The sequence below is a fragment of the Delphinapterus leucas genome, chromosome 21, assembly GCF_059928025.1.
Source record: "Delphinapterus leucas isolate spDelLeu-1000000601 "Yukka" chromosome 21, BTC_Dleu_Yukka2, whole genome shotgun sequence".
NCBI classification, from domain to species: Eukaryota; Metazoa; Chordata; class Mammalia; order Artiodactyla; family Monodontidae; genus Delphinapterus; species Delphinapterus leucas.
Window position 1 is genome coordinate 18923029 of NC_143149.1, and position 23323 is coordinate 18946351.

Consider the following 23323-nt stretch of genomic DNA (forward strand, 5'->3'; position numbering starts at 1 on the left):
CTGCCCATTTTTTGATTGGGTTGTTTGCTTTTTGGATATTGAGTCACGTGAGCTGTTTGTAAATTTTGGAGACTAATCCCTTTTTGGTTGCATCGTTTGTGAATATTTACTCCCATTCTGTGGGTTGTCTTTTCGTTTTGTGGTTTCTTTGCTATGCAAAAGCTTTTGAGTTTAATTAGCTCCCATTTTTTATTTTTGTTTTTATTTCCATTACTCTAGGAGGTGGATCCAAAAAGATATTGCTGCAATTGATGTTGAAGAGTGTTCTGCCTATGGTTTCCTCTTATAGTATCCAGTCTTACATTTAGGTCTTTAATCCATTTTGAGATTTTTTTTGTGTATGGTGTTAAAGAATGTTCTAGTTTCATTTTTTACATGTAGCTGTCTGGTTTTCCCAGCACCATTTATTGAAGAGACTGTCTTTTCTCATTGTATAGTCTTGCCTCCTTGTTGTAGATTAACTGGCCATAGGTACATGGGTTTATTTCTGGGCTTTCTATCCTGTTCCACTGATCTATATTTCTGTTTTGTGCCAGTACCATACTGTTTTGATGACTGTAGCTTTGTAGTATAGTCTGAAGTCAGGAAGCCTGATTCCTCCAGCTCCGATTTTCTTTCTCAAGATTGCTTTGGCTATCAGGGTCTTTTGTGTCTCCATACAAATTTTAAGATTTTTTTTTTTTTTTATCTAGTTCTGTGAAAAATGCCTTTGGTAATTGGATAGGGATTGCATCAAATCTGCAGATTGCCTTGGGGAGTTCATTTTTAAATGGGTTAACTCTAATGTACTTTCAAAACATCCATTTCAAAACATCTTTGGAGAGTGAGATGTCTAAGAGACATTTACATATATATCTAATGACAGAGGTGTAGGGAAGAAAAACTACAGATCTGGGAATTGTCAGCACACAGTTGTTCACTGAAGTCATGGGAATGGATAAAATTGCTCAAGAAGAGTAAATAGGGTGAGAAAAATAGAAGGCCTAGAGGGCTAGAACACTGATGAATACTTGTAAGTTCATAAACTCATAGACAGGAGCCTGCAAAGGAACCTGGGACACAGAAGTAGGAAGAAAATGAAGGTAGGAGATATAGTGTTGAAGGTAGGAGATATAGTGTAACAGAAGCCAAGGATAGAATTTTGAAAAAGAAGAACGTGGTGGTCAAAAATGGTCAAACGCTGGGGAATGATCAAATACAAAACAACCTGAAAAGACTTATTTTTTCTTGACTATTCATTTGAGACACTGAAATACTTAAAAACTATAACAGTTAAAAAGAAGTTAAAAGACAGTAGTATCTATCGAATGACCTGCAACGCTCTTAAGATCCACCACTGGTATGTTTAACGTACTTTGCCCAGCAGTATATCATAGTAGTTAAGGATGGAGGCTCTTAAATTAGAACACTTGAGTTTCAGATCTGTCTTGAGCACTTGGAGAAGTTCATCATTCTGGGCCTATAACATTAGGAGTATATTAGCATCAACCTTTTTAAGCTATGGAGGTTTAGTAAGTTATTATTATCCCAATGCCCTCCACAACCTGGTCCCACATTCCTAAATAGCACCGTGCCCCACACTCCTTAACTGGCTCTCTATGCTTCATTCAGGTCACTCTTCTTGCTCCACCCCCTCCATCCAGGAAGCAGTGCCTACGTTTACATCTTGTTAATGCCGTACCTGCCTAGGACTCCTACCTAACCAACCTCTCTACACTTGGGGTCTATGTATGGTTCTCTCTGAAGCCATTCCAGTTTAATTTACTCATTTGACAATTATTAACTGAGCATACCAAGTATTTACTGGATACTAGGAATATAGCAATGAATAAGATAAAGATAGTCCCTGCCCTTCAGTGAAAATCCTAAATAAGTGACATGTGCTCTGAGTCATAAGAAATATGTAGGTATTTCTCATTCATTCATTCAACATTTATATACTGAGAACCCACTATATATTCAAGAACTGTTTCAGAAGCCAAGAATAAAACAATGAACAAAAATATAAGGGGGGAAACTCCCCTCTTGGAGCTTACATTCTATAGGGAGAAAACAGACAGTAAAAAATTAAATCATATGAGAGACAATGATAAATGAACTGAGGAAAAGTAAAGCAGTGAAGGTGGAAAGAATTCATGAAAGAAGGGGTTGCAATACTAATGAGTGGTTGGGAGGGGCCTCTCCAAGGCAGTGGCATTTTCAGCAGAGATCTGATGATGTCTAAAAGCCATGTAAATACTTGGGGAAAGAGGAAAGAGCCAGTGAACCAGGCTCTACTGAAGGACAATGTCTGGCATCTTTTAGAAAGAGTAAAGAAGCCAAGACGACTGAAGGACAGTTGATGAGGAGAAATGGATAAATGGATATGGTTGGTGAAGTAGTACAGGGCCAGATCCCAGAGCCTCCTGGGTTGGAATTTTGAAAATTAACCGTATGGTGGGTAAAGATGGAAGCTGGGATATAGTTAAAAGGCTACTGCAATAAGTGGATTAAGAAATAATTAGAGCTCAAACAAGGGTGGTAGGTATGGTGAGAAATCCTTGGAATCTGGACATATTTGGAAGGAAGAGTCAACAGGATTTTCTGAAAGATTAGATGTGGGGTATGGCAGGGAAGAAGTGGTAAAGGAAGACTATGAGGTTTTTGACTTGAACATGAGAAGTCAAATGCTATGGGAGAATTAGGTCTGGGGCCTGAGATGGGGAGTCTGTCCTGTACCTGTTCATTTGGAGACACCCAGTAGACTTCCAGGTAGAGGTGCAGCATGAGCTAGATGGATTTATCAGTCTGGAGTTTACAGGGAAGATCTGGCCCCAAGATAAAATTTAGGACTCAATAATAGTTAGACAGTATTTAACCTTTAAAGCTGGACACCAATTAAGTAAATATAAATAGAGATGACCAAGATCTGAACCCCCTGTTAACACCAAAATAAGTGCAGAAGATAAAAAATGAATGAGCAAAGATGATTAAGAAGTAGCAGTCAAAGAAGTAAGGAAAATCACGAGTGTGGCCTCCTGGAAGACAAGTGATTCTGGATGAAGACATCAGTTCTGTAGATACAGAGAGAGCAGTAATATGAAGACCCAGAACTAAAAATTGAATTTATCTCCCTGGAAAATATTTGTGCCCTTGACTAGAGCATTTTCAATGGAACAGTGAGGCAAAAGCCTTATGAAAAAATAAGGAAACAATGTAGACAACTGTTTCAAGGAGTTTTGCTCTAAGAGGGATCAGGTAAATAGAACAATATCTGGAAGGGAAAATGGTGTCACGTCCCTTTAGGATGAATAAGGAGATGTTTGCACTGCTAACGAGAATGATTCAGTAATAAAAGAAAAAATTAGGATGACAAAGAAAGAGGGGAGAATTGTTGGAAAACTGTCATTGAATACATGAGATGTGATAAGATCTAGTACACAAGTGGGGGTGTTACTCTTAGATAAGAGCAGAAAAGGTTCAAGTAATACAGCAGTACACAGACTCCAAGGGGCTGTGCATAGAATGCAGTGGCAGAAGGAGATCTGGGTACTTAAATGGGATAAAAGCAAATCTTCATTTTCACTATCTTCTAATATACCATTTCCTTCAACTATGAATGTAGTTGACAGATCACAATAGTTTTAGCAGCACCTGTGATTTTCGTTAGTGAGGGAAATGCAAATATCTTCATACTATAACATTTTCATATAACAGTAACTATCTCAAAATATTGTTTATATTCAGACTACTTGAAAACTATGGTAGTTATTAGATCCACATGAGGTCTGGTGATTTAATGCATTAATAGGAAATATATATATTCCAATATTATAAATTTTACTTACACATAAGAGAAAATGCTCAAATTTTAAAATGAGATGTTAAAATTAAATAGCAATAGCTACACTATCTATGGTTTGTTACAGAAGTTTTAAAAAATTCATCTTAATACATGATTTATTCAAAATTCCAAGAAATGGTTCAATAAAAGAAAAGCTGGCTTAAACATGGTGTTTAAACATGAGTCATTTCAAGTAGTGACAGACGTATTTACAGTATTTATTTATAATTACAGAGCTGTGGCACTTCTCACAACATACTAAACAAACATAAACTTCTAAAATGCAAAACGGCCCAGATTTATAGAAACTCTTTTTCTAAGTAAGTATAATTGATATTTCCTGTTTTGATTTTAACAACTGAAATGTCCAGTACTTCACTGCTCTCATTAGTTTGGAAATTTAAATTTTTGTAATTAACTTAACTAGAATTTTATTTATCTATTTACTAAAATATTCATGCAGAAAAGGACATGATTCATAAGGGTACATACAGTTCAATGAACTTTACATGAGCATACCCTTGTAACCAACACTGAGATCAGGAAGTGGAATACTGTTAGAAAAACAGGTGTCCACTGATGCCTCTTCCTAATCATTACCTGCATAACCCTCCAAAGGGGTAAGGATATTTTTTTGAAAATGCTGCATCACAGAGTATGTGTATACCAGGCTTTTGTGGACTAACCAAACATTTCTCAGAACTTTCAACCAAATTTACACTCCAACTAGCAGTGTTTCAGAGTTCTGGTCCATTCACATCCATACCAACAACTGGCATTATCTCTGCATGTGTGTGTGTGTATGTTCATCTTGGCTATCCTGGTAGAGGTGTGGCAGGCCATACTATAGTTTTTTGTTGTTGTTGTTGTTGGCTGCACTGGATCTTCGTTGCTGTGCATGGGCTTTCTCTAGTTGTAGCGAGCAGGGGCTCCTCGTTGTGGTGTGTGGCTTCTCACTGCGGTGGCCTCTTGTTGCAGAGCACGAGCTCTCTAGGCATGCGGGCTTCAGTAGTTGCAGCTCGCAGGCTCTAGAGCACAAGCTTAGTAGTTGTGGCGCACGGGCTTAGTTGCTCTGTGGCATGTGGGATCTTCCCAGACCAGGGCTTGAATCCGTGTCCCCTGCAATAGGCAGGCGGATTCTTAACCACTGTGCCACCAGGGAAGCCCTATACTGCAGTTTTATTTCAGAATATCCAGATGATTAACAAAGTTGAATATGTTTTCATATGTTTACTGAAATTTGAACGTTTTGGTAAAGTACCCAGCAAGTCTTTACTCCTCTTCAAAATTTGATTATCTGACTTTTGCTTATTGTTTTCTAAAAGTTCTTTATATATATAAAATAAGTAAGTATACACATAGCAAATAATCTTTACCAAGCTTGTGACTTGCCTTCCTTTTCATTTTCTTAATGGTATCTTTTGGCAAACAGAAGTTCTTAATTCACTGAAGTTCAATTTACCAGTTATTTCTTCCATTATGGTCTGTTTCAAGAAATCTTTGCCAATCCAGCAATCATAAAGATAAATACCTATGTTTTCTTCTAAAAGTGTTAATGTTTATGTTTCACACTGAGATGCACAACACACTGAGATTCACAATTCACCTTTTATTTTATCTGAGCTGTAACTGACATACATTATATTAGTTTCAGGTGTACAACATAATGGTTTGATATCTGTATATATGGGGAAATGATGACCACAGTAAGTCTAGTTTAACATCTGTCATCATACATATTTATAGACTATCTTTCTTGTGATGAGAACATTTAAGATCTATTCTCTTAACAACTTTGAAATATGCAGTACAGTACTGACTATAGTTGCCATGTTGTACATTACATCCCCAATAGTCATTTACTTTATAACTGAAGTTTGTACCTTTTGACACCCTGTGCCCATTTCACTTACTTGCACCACGCACCCCCTCTTCTCTGGTTTTGTTGGGGTTTTTTTTGGGGGGGGGTTGCTCTTTTTGTTTTTGTCTTAGATTCCACATGTAAGCCTTTCTTCACTTGGTATTGGGTTGGCCAAAAAATTCGTTTGATTTTAAGTACACATTCTTCAGTTTCACCAAGAACTTTACTGAACAACGTATTCACTAACAGAACGAACTTTCTGGCCAACCCAATATAATAATGCCTTCAAGGTCCACTTATGTTGTCACAAATGGCAAGATTTAATTTTTTAATGGTTGAATAATATTCATTGTATTTACCACAATGTCTTTATCCATTCATTGATGGACACTTAGACTGTTTCCATATCTTGGCTATTGTAAATAATGCTGCAATGAACATGGAGGTACATATATATTAGTTTTTTTGTTTTCTTCTGATAAATATCTAGAAGAATTGCTAGATCATATAGTAGTTCTACTTTAATTTTTTAAGGAACCTCCATATGCTATTCCACAGTGGCTATACCAATTTACATTCTCACCAGTAGTGCATGAGGGTTCCCTTTTCTCCACATCTTCTCCAACACTTGTTATTTCTTGACATTTTAATAATAGCTATTCTTACAGGTGTGAAGTGACATTTCATGGTGGTTTTTATTTGCATTTCTCTGATGATCAGTAATACTGAGGATCTTTTCACATGTACCTGCACCATCTGTAACTCTTTAGAAAAATGTCTATTCAGATCCTCTGCCTATTTTTTAATTGACTTGTTTGTTGTTTTTACTACTGAGTTGTATGAGTTCTTTATATATCCTGGATATCAACCCCTTATCAAATACATGATTTGCAAATAGTTTCTTCCATTCAGGTTGCCTTTTCATTTTGTCGACCTTTGCTATGCAGAAGCTTTTTAGTTTGATGTAGTCCCACTTGTTTATTTTTGCTTGTTTTGCCTTGGTTTTTGATGTCAAATACAAAAACTTGTCACCAAGAACAACATCAAAGAGCTTACCACCTAGGTTTTCTCCTGGGAGTTTTATCGTTTCAGGTCTTACATTCAACTCTTTTATCCATTTTGAGTTAATTTCTGTGTACAGGGTAAGGGTAGGGGTCAAGTTTTATTCCTTTGCATGTGGCTGTCCAGTTTTCCCAATACCATTTATTGAAGAGACTGTCCTTCCCCAATGTATATTCTTGGCTACTTTGTCATAAATTAATTGACCACATATGTGTGTGTTTATTTCAGGGCTCTCTATTCTGTTCCATTGATCTGTATGTCCATTTTTATTCCAACACCATTATATTTTGATTACTACAGCTTTGTAATAAAGTTTGAAATCAGGGAGCATGATGCCTCCAACTTTGTTTTTAAGATTGATTTTGCTATTCAGGGTCTTTTATGGATCCATACAAACTTTAGGATTTCTTCTATTTCTGTGAATTTTGATAGGGATGGCACTGAATTTGTACATTGCTTTGGGTAGTATAATATTTGGTAGTTATGGCACTGAATTTGTACATTGCTTTGGGTAGTATAATATTTGGTAGTTAATGTTAACAATACTAGTTCTTCCAGTCCATGAGCATGATATAACTTTCCATTTATTTGTATCATCTTCAATTTCTTTCATCAATATCTTAATAGGTTTTGGTGTACAGTTCTCTCAACTCCTTGGTTAAACTTATTCCTAGGTATTTTATTCTTTTTGATGAATTGTAAATGGAATTGGTTTTTTAATTTCTCTTTCTGATAGTTTGATATTAGTATATGGAAATGCCACATAGTTCTATATATTAGTATATGGAAATGCCACATAGTTCTATATATTGATTTTTTTTAGCCTGCAACTTTATTGAATTCATTTACTAATTGTAGTAGTTTTTTGGTGGAGTCTTCAGGGTTTTCTATATACAGTATTATGTTATCTGAAAATAGTGATGGTTTTACTTCTTCCTTTCTGATTTGGATGTCCTTTATTTCTTTTTCTTGCTTAATTGCTCTGACTAGGACTTTGAATATGTCAAATAAAAGTGGTGAGAGTGGACATCCTTGCTTTCTTCCTGATCTTGAGGAAAAGCATTCAGCTTTTCACCACTGAGTACCATGTCAGCTGTGGGCTTGTCATGTAGGGCCTTTATTATGTTCCCTCTATTGAGAAATCTTATGATAAATGGAGTATAGAAGCTAGGTGGTCACTCCATGTACTGGATCTTCACATTGAGGCTTACTGGTGACTTTATAATAAGCAAAAAACTCAGACAACCACATTCAAATGCAAAAAAAAAAAAGGCAGGTCCATCTATCTATGAGTAATTTTAAAATGTTCTTCGAGTTTAGTGAGAACATTATCTATCCTCCTGAAGGAAAAATTAAGAAAAATATACCCTAAGAAGATATTAATTCATTATATTGTTGCCATACTCCTGACCCAAACAAAAATACACAGAAATAACGGACATACCTATCTTCAAGTGGGCAAATGATTCAATTGCCTGATGGGAAAAACTTTTTATTCAAACAAATATTATCGTACCTTTATTACATATCATAAAGTACATAATTTTATTCAAGAAAAATTTGAAAGAAAAAGGAGCTTATTCCACTCTATTTGAAGTCAGAGCTGCCCTGACTTCAGAGCACTCACAAAACAATACATTTCTACTGATACACCATAATGTATAGACACCAAAGAACCTTTCAGGAATTGTGAAAATTGTGTAATAATATATATTAGTTTTTCATAAAACTAACCTAATTAAACTGATATAATTTCTTTGAGACAGAAGAAACATTAAGGTATGTGAATCATCCTATAATGCAGAGCATCAGTGTTAAAAGGCAGAAAACAGCTTCTATCCTACTGAGATTTACTGTAATAATAAGGTTTGGGTTATTAGACCTTTTAAATGATGTTTTATCTTTCATGGTTTTACTCGCAGATTCTTAGGATGTTTTTCTTTGTGTTTTTAATGAATGTAACTACTCCTCACACTCATATTTCTGGTTTGAAATGACAGCCATCTCTGAAGAGCATTAGCCTTCCATGAAGCTCTGCATTTAAGGGCTACAAAACATAACATTTTAACTCATTTTGATATTCCTAGTCAACATTTCTTCCTGAAGACCATAAACTATATATCTATCCTACACTCCCTGAAGTTATGTACTGGTGTAGTTCAATACTTTACTCAACCATTCTGCTTTAAACTCACCATGAAGCACGTACTGTGTATGCTTATTGTCCACCATCCTCCATCTTTAGGGGGTGGAGGAAGTTTGGAAAGCCAAGTTAAACCAAAACAGAACCAATGTATATTCAGCTCCATAAGCAATCATCAGTACCTATTAAATAGTAGTTAACAAGCACTTTTCCCCTTAGGAAGCATGAGACCAGGAAGTACTTACAAATACTCCTTTACCTATTTTTTTTTTTTTAAACTCAAAAACAGGAAGCTCCAATATCTATGTATGTTTCAACATTTCCATATGTTACCTCCCCTGTGCAATTGCAAGCTTTGTCTCTATCCTACGCCCTAAAGCACTATGAATAGCCTTCTCTCCCCAGTATACACTTCATTCTTAATCCTGTGAGTCATAAACAATAATATGAATATGATAATGAAAAAGAAAAAAATTACCAGCCACAGAATACAGTCTAAGTAATCCCAGAAGTACTTCTGCACAGGTTCAGTGGTAAGACACAACTGCTAATTGTAGGTAGACTTGTTCTTTACTAAGAAGTGAGCATGTGGCTAGAAATTCTCTACCGAATTGTTTTTCCTTTTGCATATAAATTTTTTCATTACAGAAGTGGTCTGCTATTGTATAGTTCATTACTATTTTTATTTTAGGAGCTTTCATTTTACTGTGCAATCCAAGGCTTTCATCAGAGTTTCTACAAATCAGATGACAAGACTTTGCCAAAAATTATTTTAAAATATATTCTCATTTCCAAAGGAAAATGGGATATTGGTTGCTTTTAATAGACAGATGTTTAAGAATCTGAATAAATGGTTCAGCATTTTGGATAGCCTCTTAACTTTGTAAGGATATCCCAAGAATAGGATTTAAAAAAAGACTGGAATTGAACAAATCCAGTTTTTCTTTATAAACAAACAAAAATCAAGTTTGGGGTGGTAATGGTGACTATCAGACAGAAAATGGTAAAGGAGATTCAAATTATTTATCTGACCTCATTGTTTAAGTGACTTGAATTGTTTAAGTGACTTGAATAGTTTCATAAGCCATGAGCAGATAAAGCAGATAAGAAAAAAAACCCACAAATGAACATTTTATATCCAGAGTAGTTTTCAAATGTATTGTTTGAAAACATGTCTGTTCTCTGCATCCTGTTACTGACTTCTGAAAGGCTGCCACTGGGGAGCAGATATACCTGCCCAGATTTCCTTCTCAAGTATGTGTTTGTGAATGTTAGAATATCTTCTGTTATGCCAAGCACATTAGCTTTCAAGGATTCAAAGAAGAAAAACAAATCTGCATGATGTAGCAGAGGTGCAAGAAAATTGATTGTTGGAGTACTAACAACATTTATGCATCACATAAATGTTCTTAGGCATTTATTTACAGTCCTAATGGCTCACTGCATGCCCAGATTTAGAGAACCCAGCACTGTGAAAAGAATACAGAACTTGAAGTCAGACACACACACAGAATCAAATCCCAGTTAACCATTTTCTAGCTGTGTGAGCTTCTGCAAATTGAGTTTACTGAATCTTAGTTTCCTTGTTTGAGGATAATACAAATTCCTTTTCATAGTTATTATAGGGAATAAGCATATAAAACATACCCCAAAAGAAGGAAGCGATGCAGTAAACGGTAATGCCTGTTATTACTAACTTTCAACAATAATTCTGGGGCTCTTCTCAAGGAGAGAGAATAATAAAGGCATGCTAACGTCATCTGAGTCCACTTCAGCCACAGGATTACATCTTAAGTAGACAGTTTTTTAGTAGACTGAAACAGTGACAAAATTTGGTATATTGATGTTGAAATACTAAAGGAGTTTTAACTTTCCAACAACACTTTGAAAGAAGTGCTGTATTTTTACCAAGAAACTGGGTAGTTTTACTAAATGAAGCAACCTGAGCAAAACCGAAAACGCTTTGAAACTTAATGACTATGGTGACTAAGATCATCCATAGTATCCAGTTATACTAAACAGAGTATAAACTAATTAATCTCTTTTAACTCAATTATCAAAAAGTGAGAAAATATTAAGACACTTTCCTTGAAAACTCTTATCTTCCTTACTCTAAAAGATCCAAACTTCAAATTTGTACTTCTCTATCTACCACCAGGCCACAGAGGTTCTCTGTGAATTTCTAGACTCTAGCTAGTATTGCAGATGATGGGTGCTGTAAGGGGATTTGCTTGGGCTGCTTATTAGTCTATCCTATCACATCCAACTCAGTCATAAGCACCACTGATTCTTGGTTGAGAAGAAAAATGGAAGGATGAAAGGCTATTGCAAGAAGGCAAAAGGAACAAACTGACGCTTAGCATATACATTTGTATGCATATATATTAAAGTTTCCTCTTTTGTTACTTTTATTTTTAAGTACCATTACTTTTCTTCTTCCTATTGGGAAAGAGACTATATTTTCAATTATCTATTGAAATTGTTTACTAATGACTTTTGGGGACTGACTTTGAATTCAGAAAACTGTTCAACTCTAGTATTAATTTCATTATTGGTTCTCCATAAATTGTGATGAAATTTCCATATGGACAATCATACCATAGGGAAATCATATCTTAGGTAAATCTCTTTTTTTACACTTTTTTGTTCCCTGTATTTCTTTTTCTGTTCTTAGGCTTTGACTAAGACCACTAGTAAAAAAGACCACTAGTAAAATGATGAAAAGCAGGTGATTGTAGGCATCATTTTAAGTTATCACTACTAAAATATTGGCTAGAGATTTTAAGATACCCTTAACCTAATTAAGAAAGTTCACTTTCTTAATTCATCATGAATTAGCTAAATTTGGTTGGTAACACATTTTCAAAAAACTTTTTGCTTCTATGTTCATAAGCAGCATTTGCCATATACCATGGCATACCCTGAAGGTGGTGAAAGTAAGCCTTTGTGACAGCTACTGGCACGTGCAGAAAGCCAGTCAACTCTGCAGGACAAACTAGAGCATTCAGCAACACCCTAGGCAAAGTGAGCAAATGGGAGGCTATCAGCACCCAACCTAGCTTTACAAGATTGAGAGAAAGGATACAATCTTGAGTATGCCCACAAGACGGAACAGGCTTATCCACAGAAAAGATCCGAGAAAGCCTCAGAGTCCCTAACGTGACTGAAGAAAGGAATTTCTCTCCCAAAGCCACCTAATTTTGGAAGAGGTACACTTCTTCAAATATGAAGAAAGCAATGCAAGACTTCAATTTCAAGGAACATGACACCATCAAAGGAGTACAATTTTCCAGTGACCAACTAATAAAGAATTCAAAATAGTTGTTTTAAGGAAGCTCAGTCAATGAGCTACAAGAAAACACACAAAGATAATTCCATAAAATCAGGAAAATGATACATGAACAAAATGAGAAGTTTAACAGAGAGATAGGAATCAAATAGAAATTTGATTTCTATTTAAAAGAACCAAATAGAAATTTGGGAGCTGAAGAATATAACAAATAAAATGAAAAAATGCCATAGAGAATATCAACATCAGATTGGATCAAGTGGAAGAAAGAATCTGTAAAGATCACTTGAAATTATCCAGTCAGGGGGAACAGAGAAAAGAGTGACAAAAACCTACATAAACTATGGGATATCTCTAAAAGGAAATATCTGTGCATTACTGGAGTCCCAGGGGAAAAGAAGAAAGGGGCAGAAAGTTTAGGAAATAATGCCTGAGGAAAAGAACCCCCAAAACAGAAATCTGAATTTTCACAATTAGGAAACAAATACAACTGTCACTGAACAATATATTTTTAAAAATACGTATACATATGGATAATTTACATAAAATATGGATAATTTACATAAAGGTCTTTATAAACATAGGAAAAAGTCAAAGGATTGCTTTGCTTATTAGAGGTTATCCCTAGGGAATGTCCCTTCCTGATGTAATTAAAATTGAGGGGAAAAAAAAGATAGTTTTTAACAGCAGTAACTTATTTTCAAAACTACTCTCTCTAAGCATATTTGCTAAACACAATCACGTGAAAAATCGTGCCCTAATTTATTTTCTCCACTTTGCAAAATACTGTTCTCCCAGCATAGTACCACCAAATTTCAACCCTAAATCATCTTCTCCATGATACACCCCCTTAAGACTATCAGTGTATTTCTCAGCAGAAACCTTGCAAGCCAGGAGACAGTGGAAAGAAGCATTAAAAATGCTACAAGAAAAAGAAAATGCCCACCAAGAGAACTTTACCTGGCAAAGTTGTCCTTCAGGGATGAAGGATAGATAAAAACTTTCCCAGACAAACAAAAGGTAAGAAGTTCATCACCAATCGATTTGCCTTACAAGAAATACTGAAAAACATTCTTCATGCTAAACACACTGGTAAAGGCAAGTATATAGTCAAATTCAGAATACTCTAAAACTGTAATATGGTACTAGAAAACAGTTAATAAGATAACATTAGTAAGTCCTTATCTATCAAAAGTTACTTTAAATATAAATGGATTAATTTATCCAAACAAAAGGCACAGAGTGAACAAATGGATAAAAAAGAAAGACATAACTATATGCTGCCCTCAAGAATCTCACTTCAGCTTCAAGGAGACAAATACTTTCAAAAAAGGGGATGGAAAAAGATATTTCACACAAGTGGAAACCAAAAGAAAAAACAGAGTAGCTATGCACTCATCAAACAAAATAGACATGAAGGAAAAAATGATTGCAAGTGACAAGGTAAATGAATAAAATGAAAGAGGAGACATTAAACTCAAACTACAGAAATACAAAGGATTATAAGAGACTACTATGAACAACTGTATGCCAACAAATTGGATAACCTAGAAGAAACAGATAAATCCTTGAAACACAAACCTATCAAGACTGAATCATGAAGAAATAGAAAATTTGAACAGACCTATAACAAGTAAGGAGATTGAATCAATAATTAATGACCTCCTAACAAAGAAAAGCCCAAGACCAGATGGTTTCCCTGGAAAATACTACCACATATTTAAAGAAGAATTAATACCAATCCTTTTCAAACTCTTCCAAAAAATTAAAGAGGGAACACTCCCCAACTCATTGTATGAGGCCAGTATTACACCAATACGAAAAGATAAAGCTACAGATCAATATCCCTGCTGAATATACATGAAAAATTCTCAACAAAATACAGTAAACCAAATTCAACAGCACAGTAAAAGAATCATACACCATTAAAAATTAGGATTTATCCCTGGGATGTAAAGACGATTCAACATCTGCAAATCAATCAATGAGATACATCAATTAACAAAATGAATAAAACTCACATGATCATTGATGTTGATACAGAAAAACCATTTGACAAAATTCCACATCCTTTCATGATAAAAACTCAATAAATTGGGTATAGAAAGAATGTACAACAACATGATAAAAGCCAGATACAATAAGCTCCCAACTAATATCATGTTCAACTGTGATAGGCTGGAAGCTTTCCCTCTAAGATCAGGAACAAGAAAGGGTGTCCTATCATCAATCTTATTCAACATAGTACTAAAGTACTATCTAGAGCAATTAGGCAAGAAAAAGCAATAGTGGATATTCAAATCAGAAAAGAAGTGAAACTGTGTTTGCAGATGATATGATCTTCCTAAAGACTGCACCAAAAAAGGGTTTGAACTAATCACTGATTTCTTCATTAAAGTTGCAGGATTCAAAATCAACATACAAGGACTTCCCTGGTGGTGCAGTGGTTAAGAATCTGCCTGCCAATGCAGGGGACACAGGTTTGAGCCCTGGTCCAGGGAGATCCCACATGCCGTGGAGCAACTAAGCCCCTGTGCCACTGCTGGGCCCGTGTGCCATGACTACCGAAGCCCATGCGCCTAGAGCCCATGCTCCACAACAGAGAAGCCACTGCAATGAGAAGCCTGCGCACCGCAACAAGGATTAGCGAAGAAAGCCCACACACAGCAATGAAGACCCAACACAGCCAAATAACAAAACAAAATCAGCATACAGAACTCAGTTGCATTTCTACACTAATAATAAATTATCCAAAAAAGAAATTTAAAAATCCCATTTACAACAGCATCAAAAACAGTTAAATTCTATTCCTAAGCATTTTATTAAGGAGGTGAAAGATCTGTACATGACATTCATGAAAGAAATTAAAGAAAACAAATGGGAAGTATCTTGTGTCCAACTATAGATATCCCACTACCTAGATTGGAAGAATTAATATTGTTAATATGTCCACACTACCCAAAGCCATCTATAGATTCAATGCAATCACTATCAAAATTCCAATGGCATTTTTCACAGAAATAGAAAAAACAATACAAAAATTCATATGGAACCACAAAATGATCCCAGATAGCCAAAGCAATCCTAAGAAAAAAAGAAAGTGGGAAGCATCACATTTCCTGAAATCAAACTATATAACATAGCTACAGTAATCAAAACAGTAGGGTACCACCATAAAAATCACATAAACCAATGGAATAGAATTGAGAGCTCACAAATAACTAATGTATATGCCATCAATAAATATTTGACAAGAAAGCAAAGAATGTACATCATGGAAAGGGAAAGGACAGTCCCCTCAATAAACAGTGCTGGGAAAAGTGAATATTCACATACAAAATAATGTGAATAACTACTTCCTATCTTATACCACTCACAAAAATCAACTCAAAATGGATTCAAGATTTAAATATAAGACCTGAAACTGTAAAACTCCTAGAAGAAATATAGGGAAAAAGCTCCCTGACATTAGTCTTCACAGCAGTATTTTGAATATGACACCAAAAGCTTTTCATTTTGTTGATGAGCTTTATAGATTCCCTTTACTGCTACTTGAGCCAGAACCACAGATATCTTCTAGATATCTTTGCTCCACATGGCTCACTTTCAACTTTCAAGCTGAACTGAGTTTAAGTCAAGAAAAACCAAAATAGTAAACAAAAAATTATCAACCCTCAACATCTTCTAATTAGATGTCATTTTGAAAGCTGATGTTCTTACCTGATCTACCTGCTGACACTTTTTAAAAACATCAAATACTTGGGCCTTGCATTCTCTCCAGGTTTTATAGTTATATCACCAGGAGGAAAAGGTTGGCATATGTATAATGCCATCTTACCTATAAACAGAGTGTCATTTTTTAAAACCATGATTTCTGTCTTATAACTGAGTAGCAATAATCCTTTACATATTCTGTGTGACAGCACATAGTCTGCTATTGCATTTTGGTCCAAACTGACAATATCTATCCTTTGAGGTACTAAATCTGTTTATATTTAAAGTACATAAGTATATTGATCTATGACTGATATGATGGTATTTAGGTCTGTCATTTTCTAAATTGTACTGGGTTTCTTGTGTTTTACTCCTCTGTTCCTCCTTTCATTCCTCCTTTGTGTTATATATTTTTAGTATTCCATTTTAATCACTATCTTAGCTTTCCAGCTAATCTCTTTGTATTATGTTTTCAATTGTTCCTCTGAGGGTTACAATATGTATCTTAAACTCATCCTAGTCAAGTTAAAGTTGATACTGAACAACATCAGGTAAAATATAGGAACTTTTCAACAACATAGCTCAATTTATCCTTTAACATGCTACTGTCATGCACACACAACAAACCCACCAATCCATCAATGCAGTGTTATATTTTGCTTTAAACAGTCATATGTCTTTAAAATATAAAAAGCAAAGAGAAAAATATTAACCCACTATAATTAGGAAAGCTCCATTTTCTAGTAAGAATTTAAGTCTGTTTGCATAATATAGATATTACGCTACCATTTATATTATTTTACACCAATATTTTTAATTAGTATAACTATTAAATATCAGATATATCACTGAATATATTTTATTTATATACTGTTCACATTTCCATTTTATTAGCTAATTATTTTTTTTAAATTTAGCACAATCATAAAGGGAAGAAAAATCCTTTTAGTACAAACTGAAATAGGATCACGTTCACCTGGATTCTCCTAATAGTATCCTAACCAGGTTTCCTGATCCCAGACATACCCTTCAATTGATTGCCCACTGCTACCAAAGTGATCATTCTAAAACATAAATGATGTCACACACTCTAGGAAGCCTGTGATGACCTTCGTCACTCAAGATTAGGTGACCTTCCTATGATATTTTGTGCTTACCTCCATCACAGCATGTGTAACATTACACTGTATTTGTCTTCTGATTAGCTTGTATCCCCACGATGAATTACGTACAGGTAGGGTCTATGTCTTACCTTTATACCTCCAGTACCTAATAAACATCAGGAACATAGCAGAGACACAAGAAAAGAGGTGCTGGATAAAAACAACGGAATGAGTACATTTCCAATTGCTTCAGTTTGTAAGAGTCTCCAAACTACTAATTCTTAGTATATTTCTAAATGTATTCAACATACATTCATTTGGCACTTGTAATATGCCAAGTACACAGGGAAAGACATTACATTTTAAAAGTGAAATGTAGAAGGAAGATAGCACAGTCTAGACTAACTGAACTTAAATTATATCACCTTCAGTCCTAAAAAGTTAATTCCTCTCATCCAGACTTGATTTCCATTATAGTAATAATCTGGCTCATTTTGTTAATATTATACAACTTATACCATTACACAAAGAAATGGGGTAAATGTGTTAACATACCAGAGATACCATGGCCCAACCAGTCTTGTTATAGATGAACTCCAAGTTGTTCCTTCTTAAATACAGCAAACCACCCACAAGTGACACTAACAAGGCCAAAGCAATGGTGCCAGAGTAGTTGGGTGGTCTGAAGACACGAATCTGCAAGAATACAATGAAAGAAAGTTAAAGAAAAATATTAATCTTTTTCGCTGAACCATATTCTAGTCCTTCCAGTCTTTTAACACAAATAATTCAGAAAGGTGTCACCTTACTTTTCATACCTGGAAATAACATTCCTTTTGCTCTTTATGAGTCAAAAAATACATGCCTTAAAACATCATGGCTATGTAACACGACTTGCTTTTAAGGTGCTTTTAGGTGAATACAGTTAAATATATGCAAAACCTACTTATATTCATCCCAGAGCTGTTCTGGTTCACCCATGGAACATGGAATCATCTGGTAAAAAGTAGAGGTGAGATGGGGGGTATATAATACTTGTATTATTTCAAATTGGAACTTTTTAAAAGGTTTTTTTTAATAGCTTTATTGAGCTATAATCCATATACCATACAATCCACCCTTTGAAAGTGCACGATCCAATTTTTTTTTTTAGCATATTCACAGGTATGTGCAACCATCACCACTTCAAAAGGAAATCCCATACCCTTTAGCATTCACTCCCTTATTCCTCTCACCCTCCAACCTTAAGCAACCACTAATAAATCTACTGTCTGTCTCTATACATTTCCCTATTCTGGAATTTCATATAGTATGTAGTCTTTTGTAACTGGCTTCTTTCACTTAGCATCATCTTTTCAAGGCTCATCCTTGTTGGAAAATGTGCCACTGCTTCATTCCGTTTTATGGCTGAATATTCCATTGTATGGATATCACATTCTGTTTATCCATTAATCACTTAATCAGTTGATGGGTATTTGGGTTGTTTCCACCTTGTGGCTATTATGAATAATGCTGCTATAAACACTCTTGTACCCGTTCTTGTGTAGGTGTATGTTTTCATTTCTCTCAGGTATATACCTAGGAGTGGGATTGCTGGGTCACATAGAAACTCTATGTTTAATGGTTTGAGGAATTGTCAAACTGTTTACCAAAGTGGCTGCACTATTTTGCATTCCCACCAGTGGTGTATGTGGGTTCGTATTTCTCCACTTACTTGCCAATGCTTATGACATCATTTCTGCCAATGCTTATGACATCATTTCTTGATTCTAGCCACCCTAGTGGGTGTGAAGTGGTATCTCACTGTGGGTTTGATTTGCATTTTGCTGATAACTAATGATGTTGAGCATCTTTTTTGTACTTACTGGCCACTTGTATACTTTCCTTGAAGAAATGTCTATTCACATCCTTTGTCCACTTTTTAATTGGGTGGCCTTTTTATCGGTTATTAAGAGTCCTACATATATACTAGATACAAGTCCCTTATAAGAAAAATGATTTGCAAACACTTCTCCCATTCTTGGGTTGTCTTCTCAGTTTTTGATGGTGACTATCAAAGCACACAGACTACTTTTTTTAAAGTAGCTGTAACTGAAAATCATAAACACAATTTCACAGATCTTGGTTCCAGTAACATTCCCCATGAGAGGAAACCAAGGCTCCTAGGAGAGATGGCTAACTGAGCACTGGGTAGAATAGATGTGTAGATACAAGATGATCCTGAGACATATTATGTCAGAAAGTAAGAAAGTGTTTAAAAGAAAATGATGGAGACATGTTACAAGGACAGGGAAGCCAGCATGAAGGGACACCCACTAGTCAAATCTAGAACAATTTTGGCACCAAAACATTTAGGCACAGTAATAACTTACAAACCACTGGAGGAAAAAAAAAAGCAATTCATGAGTCTGTACCAATGAATGAGTAAGTGATAAAGAGGGGAGGACTCTTGCTTACAGTAGAATGCTATGAGCCAACTAGAAATATGGACAAAGTGCTAGAACTGGAACATCATCATTTTGCAACCATCATGATAAAATCTGGATCAGGCAAGGTTCATCAATGGATGCTAAATATTGACAAAATTTTGATGAGGAGTAAGATATTTGCATGATCTTAAGGTGTCTCCACATAGATAGCTTACTAATTAGAAAGTGGCGGGGGGAGAATAGTAATTACATAGTGGAGAAATGAAAGACACCATGATAAGATGTTCAAAATTAACATCACCAGTGAGGGACAGAGGGCATCATGGGCTATACATGTAGTTAGAACAAAACATGACCTCTGTGGTATTGTGGTCAAGAATGCATTAGCAGAATCCAGTCAAAAAAAAAAAAACATCAGGCAAATCAAATAAGGATCATTCAGTTCAAAAAGTGCGAGAGGATTATATTCTTCAAGATGTCAAAGTTTTAGATAAGTTATGGAAATGTTCCAGGTTAAACAAGGCTAAAGGACAAGTAAATGTAATACCTAACTCTAGACTGGATCTTGTACTGAAGGTGGGAAAATATTATTAAAGGATAGTATTAGGTCAACTGACAAAGCTAGAATATATACCATAGCTCAAATAGAAATATTATACCAATGTAAATCTGTGAAGGTGATAACCGTACCATCTTCATGTATTTCTTAGGAGATGCAATTCACCTTAAAATGGTTCAGAAAAAGACTGTGTGTGGGTGTGTAAGTATGTGTGGAGAGACAGGGTGAGGGAGAGGTAAGAGGATAAGAATGGCAAAGCAAAAGTTGTAAAAAGTCAACACTATGTGAATCCTGATAAAGGGTATACACTGGAACTATTTATACTATTTTCATCTGTGGAACTTTTTAATTTGAAATTATTTATAAATAGATCCACATTTGTAAAAAAATATATATCTACTAACAATGCGTAAGTATGATAACAGGTTAGAATCATTTCTGATTAAAATTTAGTATTTCTTATAAAGAATTAATAGTACTTTTCCATATTACCTTTAATATTTTGTACCAAATAAATGATACATTGTAGAGCTGAATATCTGCCAAAACATTTCCAAAAAACTGATGAGTTAGGAAGTAAGTTTAGCCACTGAAATATCATTAATACCTATATTATTTTATTTACGATGACGGTAGTATAATATGAGAGACGTCTTTCTCAACTGAGAATAAATGTGTTTACACCCTATGGTAAAAAATCAATGCTTCTGAATTACTTCTAAGGTAAATATAATTTTAAAGTAGCTGGTTATAATTGTTCACTGTAGAACATTCTGGTGACATTAAGCGCTCCACACAGACATGAACTATCATCAACATTTTTGTTCATTTACTTGCTGAATAAACTGTCTATACATCTACACTCATATTTATGCTTTACTGAGTCATACTATAAATACTATCTTTCTAACCTACTTTTTCACTTGTTATACCTTAAGCTTCTTTCTACATCAGATATTCTTGCAAACCACTGTCTAGACTCTGGCACATTTAATTAGTCTCTTATTTTTACACATTTGATTTCTTTACGATTTTTTCCATTAAAATGAACATTTAAAATTTTTTTCCTATGGTTAAGAATTTAAATCATTCCTGATTATATCCTTAAGTTAAATTCCTTAAAGTGGAGTTATTAAGTTAAATTCCATAAAATAAAGACATGACACATACCATTAGAATAGTTACACCAATTTATAGTCCCAAGCACAGTATATGTCAGTGGCATTTTCTCACATGGCTCATGAAAAAGTGGGTATTATCCCATTTTTATTTGCTCAAAGGATAGTTAAAAATTATACATCTGGCTTTTTAATTAGAATTTCTTTGATTACTAAGACCGCTGAGCAACAGTCAGTATATTTTTTAGACTGTGAAATTACTTTGTGCCTAACTTACGTATTCTTTAATGGTTCCCTGATATTTTAAGAGCCATTATTTTAAAAACCATTTAAATTCACCTAACTCAAAGTTTAACTTACAGCTATCAGATGCAGTTTTCTTGAAGCAAGGAGAAATGTTCCATAGAGAAATTGAAAAAAACAAAAAAAAAATCCTGTGGCCTTATTACAATGTTCTACCAAACCACACTAATTAGCCTGTTATTAAAACTGGTAGGAAATATGAACATACATGAACATCAGTTCTGTCAGCAATCCACTTTGCTAGTTGCTCAGCTGCAAATCCAATTCTTTGAAGGTCAAAAGTATCAGCTCTCTTGGGTCTGCCTTTTGGAGGAAAATGCATAAATGTAGGAGCAGAGTTCATGTTGAGCTGTAAAACACGAGATAAAACATACTAAATACAATATCCCACCAATCTTCATATATCCTTCATCTGACATTTTATGGGGTTTTTTCCTGCATGAATTCTGGAAAGATAGTGTTTATTATGAAAATCCAAGTGGCTTTCCAGAGCTTAACTACTGTTTTCTTTCCAGAGCTTAACTACTGTTTTTAGTCATCTTACTATATTGTTGAATAGAAAAGAACTTAGGGATTAGGCCAAGCTTGCCGAACCTTCACATTTAACATACATCATTCACGTTCTCAGTTGCATCATCTATTTCATCGGCCATTTCCATCTTTATTTTCTAGAATTCTACAACTAAAGAATGAAATGATTCAAAGTGCAAAATCGAAACGCTGTAATTTGGTGGTACATGGACTGTTTTCACTTCTTAAGCAGTTATTAAAGAAAAAGGACCGGCATTTGATGAAAGATATAAATATATCATGTAATTAATTTCAAGTATATTGACTTCTTTGTTAAAACTTTAAAGACTTTTGTTCAACTCCTCCATTATTTCAACTGTCTCAAAATGGTTATATCTCATAACTATTTTCTAAAGGCAAGCTCCATTTGAAAAGTATACTGAATAAAACACTACTCTAGTATAAACAATATCATATCTAAAAACAAATATGAGGTTAATTTGCATTGAGGAGTAAACTGCAAAACATACATACAGATTAAACCCTTGCTGCCCAAGAATTATGAAAAATGTTTCAAATAAAAGGCAAAGAGATTTTTGGCCCTGACTTCCAATATATAGTTCAGAATTCCCCAATAATGAGAATGAAAAGCAAATTGAAGTAACAACAAACATCAGATCATGCTTGCTGTCATCAAGGTAAAGATACAGCAGTACCAGCTGTGGGCCTGCATGTTACGGACATTTAGCAATTTTTATTAAATTGAACAGAACACAGTCACCAATTCCTCTCTTCCCTGTGATATCTCCCCCTCCACATTTTGTTCATGTGTTTCCTGACAGATGCACAAGAGATAGCTACAGCCAATATGTAAATGTAAGATTCAAGGGAGAGGAAGTCCCTGCATTAGAACAATCAGAAACTCCACGCTAGGACACTTCACATCCTAGAATTTTAGAGTTAAAAAAATACAATTCAAAGCTTTCACCTTAATTAAAATGTACAAATTCCCAAGGCTACACAAAGCAGGGTACAACACACTCCTGACTGCTAGTGCAGAGCACCTTCTAACACATCATTAACTTGTTGGCCTGCTGTCAGACACTTTAGCCTCAGCCATCACACGGGAATCACATATAATTTACTTTCCAAACAAGTCTCCAACAAGCCAGAGATTGTCAAATTTCTTCACTTGTTCTTAATATCATATCCAGACGACACCACAGCGACAGTGCTTTAAAACATCAGTTTAGAGAGAGTACTTCAACAAAATGCGATTCAGTACTTAGCAAGAAAGAAAACATACGCATTAAGAACCTTTTAGTAGTTCCCAAGTAAAACAAAATATACACTTCGCTATTTTTGTAGATTATAATTCCCCATAAAAATCATTAGCAGCTATAACTTTT

The 23323-nt window shown here is 34.9% G+C and overlaps 1 protein-coding gene across 1 annotated transcript in view; it reads right to left on the reverse strand.

Annotated features, from left to right (window-relative positions):
• Nucleotides 1-23323, reverse strand: part of TUSC3 (tumor suppressor candidate 3) — a 218477-nt gene that overhangs the window by 116302 nt on the left and 78852 nt on the right. Inside the window, exons 4-5 of the mRNA XM_022571105.2 lie at nucleotides 21613-21753; nucleotides 17551-17691 (exon numbers count right to left, since the gene is read on the reverse strand). Coding sequence (XP_022426813.2) covers nucleotides 17551-17691; nucleotides 21613-21753 — 282 coding nt within the window. The remainder of the gene's footprint in view (nucleotides 1-17550; nucleotides 17692-21612; nucleotides 21754-23323) is intronic.